Source organism: Esox lucius, chromosome 19, assembly GCF_011004845.1.
Source record: "Esox lucius isolate fEsoLuc1 chromosome 19, fEsoLuc1.pri, whole genome shotgun sequence".
Classification (NCBI taxonomy): Eukaryota; Metazoa; Chordata; class Actinopteri; order Esociformes; family Esocidae; genus Esox; species Esox lucius.
The window spans coordinates 28,832,011-28,843,216 of record NC_047587.1 but is presented as its reverse complement, the minus strand read 5'-3'; the positions used below and the strand labels follow the sequence as shown (position 1 = coordinate 28,843,216).

Genomic DNA, 11,206 nt, shown 5'->3' with positions numbered 1-11,206 from the left:
TGTCATTTATTATAAACTTGTTTATGACCCATTGTATAGTGAAATATGAGTTGGACTTTAATCCCTGCACGTGCCCAATCATACACACCTTGAATTACAAAATATTTGCTCTGAAAATGTGTTTTCCTGTAACACCTCCAACGTCATTTTCAAGCTGAAAGGGATATTGAGATTCCTTAGCTCTTCTGGCAAACTTTTTTCCCGTTGGTGTAATTCCGAGCGAGTCTGCCGTTTGAGCACTAAGGCAAATACAAGGCATAACTCCTTACCAAATCTAAACCAAGCACAGAAAGGGCTTCAGTCTAAAAAAAATGTTTTAGTGTTCTGTAAAAAACAGCCAAATTACTGACGTTCCAAATTGATATACTAGTTATAGTGAGTTTATTATCATTATCTATATGGCCCTAAGGGAACTCTAGGTTCTGGCTATGACGGATCAAACTATAAACCACATGTATGACAAATGTATAAATAAAGTAACAAATTCCAGTACAATTTCTCTTTTAACCAGCTGTGACAAAGCATATTACCCTGCAAGTGGTTAATAGTCAACAATTACAGCAAAATAATGTAGTCAATACTAGACCCAAATAAATGATTGGGTGTGATTTCCTTTAACATTCCTTCCATGTATACGTTTACTTCGCATTGATCTGGGTGAAATACACTGAAAACACATATTCAATGCATTTCTTTTAAAGACTCCCTAAAAACGACATCCTGACAAATACATTATAAAAAATACAAAAATCAAAAGCATTTCTTTCCAACAGTGATAGTCTTTGCAGATTTCTCACTGAAAAACAGTATTCTGTTGACCAAAAGAAAAACAAACAAAAACAAACAGGCAAACTTAACAGTTTTTGTACATTTATATTTACAGATGTTTGGTAAGAGAAACAGCGTATGAAAACACAGAGGTGATTGGTCAGGAGACATACTAGTCTAGCGCAATTATATCGTCGTCGTCATCAGCCGTGGCCTGGTCCAGGCGTTGGCGCTTGGCTGAGGCCTCGCCAGTCTCAGCGTCATGAAGCTTCCTCTTGAGGCCTCCTGATTCAGTACTAACATCCATCGTGCTGGAGGAGGGCTCCTCATCTGAATCCACTATCAGAACATCATCCTGCTCAGCAGGGGCTAACAAGTAAAAGGACCGCACAAGAAAGACAAAGTTGATCTATCAGTACCCTAAATCTAAATACACAGCTTTACACGAATCAGTATTACAAAACATTTTAAAAGGGCACTAGACTTGTGTAACTATTAAATTAGATTTTTAGATTAAACTTTGTCATTGAACAAGTGGAGTACAGACAAAGGCCTAAAATACTCCAAGATTTGTATTACCGTTGGACGAGGTGGACGGTTCTGCAGAGTCTTTGTTGCCATTTGCAAAGTTTTTTTGCTCCTCCTGTGAGCTGGGTGGGGTTGGGGCTTTGTCGGGGGCATCACCTACCACCTCAAACTCTACATCCTTCTCCAATTCCTCACTTTTTCAGAAAAGCACAAAAGAAAATACATTTAAATACAAGCATGCATGCATTAGTAATTCAAAATGAAAATACAAAGGCCTATACAGGATATATTCTCTCTTACCAGTGAATCACATTAACTAGAAGTGTGTAGTCCTGTAGAAAGTCATCCACCTGCAGGCGGCTGCCATTTCGAATCCCAAAATCAGACAGGAACTTGCTGTTGTTTGCTGTAAGATATGTATACTGGTGTTTCTATACTGTAAAGAACATTATGCAGTTGGGATGATTTCAAATCACTTTAACAAACCCTTTTGGTTTGGGAGAAGAAATCCAGATATGGTTGAAAAATCACTTTCCCCATGTACATTTAATGTCATATCAACAGCAATCCAGATCATGTGAAGTTGTATAAATACTAGATAACTGATGTTATAACCCCCCCACTTTTTTTTTACTAGGTTGAGTGTGATAACACACGGCGAATTCAAACAACTTGCTGTATTTGGTGAATAAAACTTGATCTCATTGATAAATCTCCCAACTAAGTATTCCCTTCACATCCATATTGGAATGACTTGGTGAAGCCATTGGGATTTTATAAAATACGGGTCAACTTTGAGCACCGTGAAAGCCTAAATGTTTTCTCATTCAGGTCTGAAATGTCACCTTCGGCATATGTATTGAACATTTTGTTGAAAACAAAAATGGTGCGCTAATAAAGGGACTGAGGTCAAATTGGACAAATCAGTCACCAAGACAACAGGATGGCATCTACTACTGGTCTCCATGGGAACAGTGCCATTGCATTCTGCAAGGCCTCATACCTTCTGTTTCACCCTCCTCTGAGGAGATGAGGATTGTCCCCTTCCCATCCTCAATTTGCACATCCGGCGCCACCATCCCGAACTTCTCCTTTAATATCTAAAACCAAATTTCCACATTTGATTGTGTTATACATTTAATATTGATTTTCAATCACACACTCATGCACGCATGCGCACGCTTGACAGAGCTACAAAAGAGCAAAAAGCACTTTCCCATGTACTCTACCTATCTCTGGATGGGAGCACCACATGGGAAAGTGCTTGCAATTGTTGGATGTGGTGTTTGAGAGCTACTAGAAACGTTACCTTCCTTCTTTGTAGGGAGATCCCCAATGCTAAATCTTATCTGTTTAGCTTTTTGCACTTTTGTTGCTTTGTCAAGCATGTGTGTGATTAGCTTACATAGGCAAGCCAAAGTTTACAAAGCAATGTATGGCATCTCTAGCCAACAATGTCTTTATCTGTGTTTGTTTCTCTATCAGTCCACTATCAGTCAGGGAGCATGGTCATGAGCCAGAGGAATGCATTACCTTGTCTTGAAGAGCCAGCACCAGAGTTTTGTTCACATTCAGTTTGACTGTGACTTCTGGCTTGCTTGCGCACACATAACAGTTGGCACTGGGTGGGTCCAGAGCACATGGAACTAGCAGCTTTTTTCTGGGGTTGGGCTGCTTGTTCAAGAAGATCTAGAAAGATGTATAAAAGTAATTTGACTTGAGTAGGTATCAAAAGTCATATGAATTACATTTAACAGCTGTATGCTTGAATCACATTATTCACAACCATCATGGCTACTATTAGGCTACAGGGAACGTGTAGCGGCTGGTTATTTAGGGGGTTCAAGAGCCGGAAATGTTGCTGGTTTCAATCTCCAAGACGATAATGTCTAAATCTGCTGTTCTGTCCTTGAGGCACTCTATCCTAAATGCTCCAATGAGTCATTACACAAAATGACAAGTCAATTGTAGGTTACCGCAAAGATTCCTACACAAGTAGCAGATTGCGCGCTAGTAAAACTTAATTTCATATCAAGAAAAGGTCCCGCTCGTCTCAAAGAAGAATAAGGTAATCTTCCTACAAAAACAGTTTTAAAATTAGCAAACATACATAGCAACTTGAGATTGAAAATAAAAATTTTACTTCAGTAATTGAGTTAGCATGTACACTCTTATCCAGAGCAACAACGTGGTAATTACTGCGTAAGTGCAATGCAACTACCAAAAGAGCTACATTCAACTGTATTAGCCTACTTTATTCAATATCTGTATAGTAATAATAAACATTTTCATGTGCGCTGCCTAGCAACAATCATACTAAAGCATGATATCTCATGAAGGGACATCTTTCCTTCACCTGTTCCCATTTGTACTTGGTGGGGACTGACATACATCAATGCGTATTGAGACACGTGTGGCCGGTTCGGTTACAATGTGAATCTTGGTCTCACCGTGCGACACTGTTCCACATCTCCGGACAGAATCTTTAGTGCCTCCAGCACTATCAGGCCAGCAATGACAGCATTGGTTGTAGCAATCGCCGGGATGATGTTCCCTGCCATGGCTGCAACATAAAAACAATTTACAACACATCAGAACAGCTTCTTAAGCAAGAGACCTAACAACATTGTAACAAAATGTCAAAACTGATAATCGGTGAAAATAACAGCCATAGCCCTCATACACTTCTAACTTGACAACAGCTAGACTTTCACCCAAAATACCCACACTTGATGTCAAAACGACTTTTCATGTTCATGCTGAAAATATGCATGCGCAGGTTTGCGGCTGCTGTCACAAAGTCCATCGCTGCAGGGTCGTCCTAGCAACAACAGGAAAAAGACAAATGCAGAAGAACTATAAATGTAAGTTTCAGCTAAAATTATGAAAGCAGCATCTTGTCTAGTCTGTTTTGTCTTCAACACGTATTGCATTCCAGTAAAGTCCCTTCAGTGTCAAATCCATACCTATTCACCAGTGCGTTCTCACCTTGTCCCACACAAGCTCTGCTCCATCTCCTTTGTCAGCCAGCATAGAGCGCAGGGTTTCCACGCTGCGAGAAAAAAGCTGCGAGTAGCCTGCAACACCCAAGACATGCTGGTCCTTCAGACCTGTCCCAGTCACCTCCTGGGGACACGCTATGAAAGAAAAAAACAGCAAGAGAACAGAGAGGGATGTATAATTCAAACTTGTCCCTGAAAGGAAAAAATCCACTGGACTGTTCATGAGTATTGCACAACATAATATACAGTGCTAATATCGTACCAAGTTTTTGAAGCTCAAGCCAATCCAAAGGCAGCGGGGCTTTCCTTTTTTTCCACAGTTTGTCCATAGTCAGGAGGTACTGAATGTCATCTTTGAAAAGCTAGAGGACCATACATGTGGTGAAAAATTATATTTTGTACACATTTCAATAACCACAGAGGAGGCTAACAAGCTAGCTAACAACAAGCAATCCTCTACTAAATGTTTTTTCACACTGAAGCCTGGCTACCTTGTTGAAGAGTTTCACGGAATCGTAGCCTGTGGAGCGTGCCCAGTCTTTGGTAGACACCCGCTTGATGTCTCCATCCTGATCAGATGCCGTGGCTCGGGCTTCAGTGTCTGCAGGGTTCCCTGAGGGGGAAAAAAGACAACAGAATCCCATGGAACACAGCAGCTTTTTAGTGCATACGACTCAGTGAATGATGATTCACTATGATTATGACCGTAACCCTGGTTGTCTGATAGCAAGAGAGGCAATTAATTACAGGGTAGTTCACACCATCTGAGAACAAGGGCTACAGTTGTAACCTAGAGTTCTCTCTCAAGTATTAGTTTTGGAATTTCACCATGGATATACTGACTCCCGTAATGCAAGACAAGTTTATCTTGATGCCCGCCTGCCCTATACCAACTACAGCTTTCTAGTCATGCCTGTCTGGGCCCTACACCTAAATCAGTATGTGCCAAAGTATCAGCCATGACATTACACCTATAAAACCTACAGAATTGTCAGACTCTACATCTCCGACAAAGTTCATATTGCTTTAATTGCTTTTAATTAGCATTTTGTTAGTTCTGGTTGTTTATGTTCATCTCCAAACCATACCTGCCCAATACTTGAAAATGCTGTTAGTGATGGTCATCAAAACAATCACTTGTTTTGTTTAAAACAGATTACTAACTCAGAGGTACACAAAGCCCTCAAATCTTGGAATAAATAAATCAGCTGGTCCTGATAAATTAGATCCATTCTTTTTAAAGCTAGCTGCTGATTTTATTGAACCAAGATTTATCTTATCTTTTTATTATTTCGTTAAGATCAAATGAAATTCCGTTCATCTGGAAATCTGCCTTAGTGCTTAGGAGGCAATCCTACATTGACACCTGCTAACACTGTTTAAAGTATTTATTATTTTTTTTTTTAAATCACTTGAGTAAGCAAGACTTTTTAACTTCAATTAATACAATTATTTTATTGTCTCTCTTGACAAGGGGCACCACTGTGCAGCCCTCTTCACAGACCTATCAGGGATCAGTTCGGGGACCAGTCCTCATAATTTACATAAATAACATAGGCATAGATTTACCCCAAGCTTTCATTTCTATGCAGACGATACAGTGATATATTGTTCAGCCCCCTCTCAAATGTAGGCCCTTTCTCAGTTACAGTTTGATTTCAACCAAAGACTTAATCAGCTGAAACTTGTCCTAAAAACCAAATAGATGTTTACAAACTCAAAGATTTTTTACATTTATAAATCTTCCATTACTTACTAAACTGCATGGTAATATAACTGTCTGTATCTGTATACAAATATATTTGGATTTTAATTGATAACGCTCTCTCCTTTAAGACATATTTTACACTTGATTAAAAAAACTGGTTAAAGTTGGGTTGTTACTTTAGAAATTATTCTTGTTTTTCATTTAAGCTAGTAAGAAACGTGTAACTTTTAGGCCTGTTTTAGAATACGGGGATGTCATCTACATGCATGCTTCTTGTCAGTCCTTACATTCAACTGCATGGAAAGGTCTTCAATCTGACCTAAAACGCAGGAGCTTGTAGCACTGAGTGTGTCTAAAGACACATTGAAAATATTGGAAGGCCAATCTACTTTTCAGTGTTTTTTAAAATTGGGCATATTTTTTAATTTGTTGCTGTATTTATTTGGTAATTTTTTGGCAATGGACGGCATAGTTGCTGTATTTTGATTTCCATGTTTGTGTTGTGCAATTTTTAATTTCCATTGTTTGTTGATGCCCATCTTGGCCAGGACACCCCTGTAAGAGAGATTTCAGAAATCTCAGGGAGTCCTTTTCCTGATAAAATATATATTTTTAAACTCACAAATGATGATCTTCACCTCATACTTGATGCTGCCGAGAAAATATCCGGTATAGAGACACCCTTGAACAGCACCAGGAAGAGCCCATTCTTCTAGCGGAATGAGTACTTACACTAGCAGGAGGTTGAAGAACCTCACAAACAGCCCTCTCACTTGGCAGAGGCCAAGAATAACAACACTGCTGTCTTAAATGAAAGAATTTTGAGGTCCATTTCATACATTGGGTCAAAAACCTGTTGAGTCTCAAGAACAAATCCCCATGATGGAGCGAACTGTTAAGACACTGGAGATAACCAACATAAAACAATGAGGGGGTGTTGCCCTAAGAATGCGCTCCCAAAACCCACATGATAACCCGTAACAGCAATCATATATACCGCAATACTATAAAAAGCTTTTCCATTCTCTAATAATTCCTACAGGAAAGACAGGATCAATAAAAAGTGTATTGGAACTAGGGCTGCAACAACTAATTGCTAAAATAAAAATCAATGATATCCATAATTTAAAGAATTGCCATGAACCTCATTATCAATTAGTTGGGTCTACACGAGACGCAGGAAAAAAGAGTAAAACCATTTTGAAAGATGGCGGGGGCTACACCGGAGGGAAGTCACATACGACCACCAACTCCAAAAGCGTGTGATCACTTTACGTTTAAGAATTCAACAAAAACAGTTTGTTGCAAAGTTTTTCCCATAGCACAGCAGCACTACTGTAATGCATAAGCATTTAAAGAGAAAACATTTTGTAGCCGTTTTGACAGCACGGCAAGTTAATATAATACAATTTCATCATTCATTATAATTTGTATTCATGGAGTTATATTTTTAATTGAGAAATGGTTAACGTTGAATGTATGGCTGAATGTCAAGCATTTCACCAACAAACCAGGGATGAGTTGTTGAGCAGCTCCAGCTAGCTAACCATTCATAACATTACTGATTAATTAACCCATTAGTGCCAAATTTGGTGAGTTCTATATTTCTCCACATCAGAAATGATGAGGCATTTAAATGCATTACAATTTCCATTAACATTTACAGTATCAGTCAAAAGTTTCTCAACTAGCTTCGTGATACCCTGGAATGCTTTTCCAACAGTGTTGAAAATCATATTATGATAAAAACGTGCAAAAACTAAAGGGTTATTTGTTATATAACTACGACCTACTGTTCTAATGAAGGCATTGTACAAGGACAAGAAAAACAATGAAAACCTATTTAAATACTTTAAATGCAAAAAGTTGTTAGCTGCAGCCCTAATTGGAACAACAATGTCTGTAACCCAGAACGCCATTCCTCAAACACCTACCATTTCTATTCATTAAGGTACCTGGCGCATGATGCTCTAGCACTCTGAATAAGCAATAAGACATTTTGGGGAAGCCCAGCAGTGTTCAGGCTTAAAGGGATAGTTTGTCCAAAAATCATCTCTCTCTGAAATATCACTTACCAACAGATGTTCCAGAAGGCCTGTAGAGTCGTTTTTTCAAACAATCCATTATTCAGCTCTGTCCCAGTCTGTAATTCGCATTATTAGCAACGTCCAAATGTATGAACGGAAACGGTTTGTACCTTTATCGCGAAGCTGCATTGCAAGCAGAAAACTACTCAAAAACATTCCAGACCTAGGTCACCCCAACTAACCCCCTCAATGGCCCCAGAATTCCCTGTGGGAATGTCCATTGAGTCTTGGAGCCCTTGGGATCACCAGCCCCAATGTTAGGGTCTTGCTGACTCAGGCTAGCTTGGTATACTAGTCTGCCATGCAGACTCAAAACCGTAAACAGAGCACAGGGTGGACAGGAGCCGGGAGAAAACAACACCTCTCTGGCATTTTGCAGCCCATGGCAGGCACACAGAGGGGGCAACCACAGCAGTTGTAAGTGTTGCTTTCTACTCACATGAAAGTTCTGGGTCAGCCGTGTCAGGGGACACCTCCTGATCAGCATCCTCCTCTCCAAACAGCTGGCTGAGGTGAAGAACTGCTTGTTAATACCAAAAGGACTAATCGCAAGAAAAACACAATACCAACAACAGATCCCTGACAGAAATCTGTAAAGGTAAGATTGGTAATAATGTAAACTATAATTTATCCCTCAATTGTTTACTTCTACGGCTAGAAAGACAAACCCTTTAACCAGACTCACTTAAATAGGTACTTGGCCCACACAATGCAGTGTATGGGCTCCGACGGAGTGTTGCGAATCGTGCAGCCAGGGAAGGTTTTCTGTGTTGGTTTGGGCTGGCACTCATAGCACTCTGTAAGACCCTGCAGAATGTTAAGGCAGTGAGAAGTCATTATTATTAAGTTATCATAAATCTAACTGTGACATTCAGGCATTAAAGTGGTTCAACTGTCATCAGATACTACTCATTACAGATGTGATTACATGAGTCTTACCTTCTTAATAACAGTCACCTGCCCAAGGTAGCCAGCTGTGCCACTTTCAATAAGGGGAATGTCTGCTGCAAGACACATTCTGTTCACATGGTTACGAGCCGCTGTTAGGGAGGACAAAAAGAGCATGCGTCAATACAAGGACCAGAAAAGGGAAATCAGACACACCAAACTCTAAAGATAAAATATACCTCGATTGTCCAAGGCGTTCATGACAAGCATGAAGTTCCTGAAGAATTCCACGTTGTAATCTGGGCTATGGGGACAAACAAAACTAAACAGTAAACATGATCAAGGACATCTTCGTTCTCATCATCAGCAACTTATGGTGTCAAATCACAAACCATATGCACAAAAACAATGAGGCATATAACAGGAGCAGCAGATAGCATAATGGTCAGTGTGTAGGGCGAGTATCCAAAAGGTTATTGGTTGCAAACCCCAATACAACATGGCATTTTATTTCCTTCTAAGTTTGTGTGCCCATGAGGTAAATTAATAAAGCGGTTTATTTTTGTTGCAGGTTTATTTTTATTACTCAAATTAAGTTTAAGCTAGCTGACTTACTTCATGATGCTGTCATGGTAGGCTTTGATATTGGCAGTGGGACAGAATTGCAGCACACTCTCTTTGGCCACCTATAAGACAGTCGTAACTTAAAAAGTATTCTGGTTGTATACATAGCCTACAAGTGAATGCAATGATCAAGAAGTGACCATTTTTGTAAAAATAAAACTGGTCCCGTACCTGTGCCTTGGACTTTCCCACATGTTTCTTTTGGAACAGGAATTGTCTGTTCAGATTGCTCACATCAATAGTGTCCAGATCAATCTGAAAGATAGACAAATTCCAAACCCAATTTTAAAAATCATTTTGATTGGTACAAAATATTATTTTAACATCACATGTTCGCTAAAAGTGAGACTTCGATACGTAGCAACAAATTCAGATTTTACTAAATAGCCGGCCAAGAGATTGGTCAAATATTACAACTACAAGACAAGTTCTTAGATAACTGTAGCTAACTATCCACATATACTTTATAGTTCTCTGGTTACGGCTAATCAGAATACCTCCCCAAACTTCGCCAGCATTGTTAGTACAGGGAAACAACGTTTGCCATAGATTGTTTAAATAGTAGCTAGCTAACGTTAGCAGACCACAAAGAAGTGAGAACAGAACATGGCGCGCAATTGAAAATCTGGAAGATGTGACTTTGCTTGTTAGTCTATTGGGTTTCTCTTATTTCGCTTCGAGAAATAACTAACCCTACCACTTACATATTATATGGTCCATGTGAAACATATTTAATAGAATATTATTTTCTGGCTAGCTAACCACAATTAGCATGCAAGCTAGAACTGTAGGCCCCTTCACATTAGCCTATAGCAGCACAAAGACCCAACAAGACAGTACGCCTCCTGCACGACTTACCACTTCTATATTTTTGAAACCGGTGAGAACAAGATTTTTCAAGAGCTCACAGCCAATCCCTCCAGCTCCGACCACCAGCACATTGCAATCGGATACAGAGTCAGCGAGCTCTTTTCGGAGAGACCCCACTAATTGTACCATTGTTAATGAACTCAGGACAGAAACCAAGAAAAAGCAGTAGCTTATGGGCTAGTAGCTAGGTAGCAGAAGGCACCACCTCCAAGTAATAGGGGGCGCTCTGACCAACAGAGCACCAAAAGGGCCATCATATGCCCGTGTAGTGCCGTCTGCTGGAGAGGCGAGCTAATCTACCACGTCAGTACAATTGAACTGGTGAAGTCAATTGAGAATCAACGAAAACAAAGACTCAGTACAGTCAGTGTAGGGCTGTGTCTCCCAACCTTTTTCAGTTACTGTACCCCCAAAATGTTTTTGCACTGCTTTCAGTACCCCTGAAGTACCCCCTCATGTTAATTTCACTAGTAAGTCTATGGTGTCATGAGTGTTTTCAAGTACCCTCTGTGGAGAGGCCAAGTACCCCCAGGGGTCCTAGTACCCCTGGTTCGGAACCACTGGTGTAGGGGAACGTTAAAAGTAACTCATTACATTTAGTCGTTACAGTTCCCATATAGTAACTAGTTACGTTGCTTGATGTAGAAAGTAAGGTGTTTAGTTAATTTAAGACATGCCATTTCATTCTATATTCACGTGTTGTCCACTTATGCCCAGAAGGCACAAGTTAT

General features: G+C 39.8%; 1 protein-coding gene across 2 annotated transcripts; it reads right to left on the bottom strand.

Annotated features, from left to right (window-relative positions):
* Positions 1–364: 364 nt before the first annotated feature.
* Positions 365–10,706, bottom strand: uba2 (ubiquitin-like modifier activating enzyme 2). Of its 2 annotated transcripts, none has more exons than XM_010884024.4 (17): positions 10,464–10,706; positions 9,777–9,860; positions 9,597–9,667; positions 9,221–9,285; positions 9,033–9,133; positions 8,779–8,900; positions 8,533–8,600; positions 4,790–4,911; positions 4,561–4,660; positions 4,285–4,433; positions 4,024–4,117; positions 3,747–3,859; positions 2,830–2,985; positions 2,300–2,396; positions 1,597–1,702; positions 1,348–1,490; positions 365–1,137 (listed from the first exon to the last, which is right to left on the bottom strand). In XM_010884024.4, exons 1-17 carry the CDS (start codon positions 10,602–10,604, stop codon positions 941–943), a joined length of 1,929 nt encoding a protein of 642 aa, XP_010882326.1. In that variant the 5' UTR covers positions 10,605–10,706; the 3' UTR covers positions 365–940. The 2 variants fall into 2 exon arrangements, with proteins under 2 accessions (XP_010882326.1, XP_019895887.1); XM_020040328.3 differs by lacking the exon at positions 10,464–10,706 and adding an exon at positions 10,310–10,413.
* Between the last annotated feature and the right edge of the window lie 500 nt (positions 10,707–11,206).

Excerpts from the sequence above, each read along its gene's own strand:
- uba2 (XM_010884024.4), bottom strand. The coding sequence starts at position 10,604 with ATGGTACAATTAGTGGGGTCTCTCCGAAAAGAGCTCGCTGACTCTGTA. Across the intron at positions 8,601-8,778 it reads TGGGCCAAGTACCTATTTAA|CCAGCTGTTTGGAGAGGAGG; the intron begins GTGAGTCTGGTT and ends TCTTCACCTCAG. Across the intron at positions 4,434-4,560 it reads GCTTGAGCTTCAAAAACTTG|CGTGTCCCCAGGAGGTGACT; the intron begins GTACGATATTAG and ends TTTCTTTCATAG.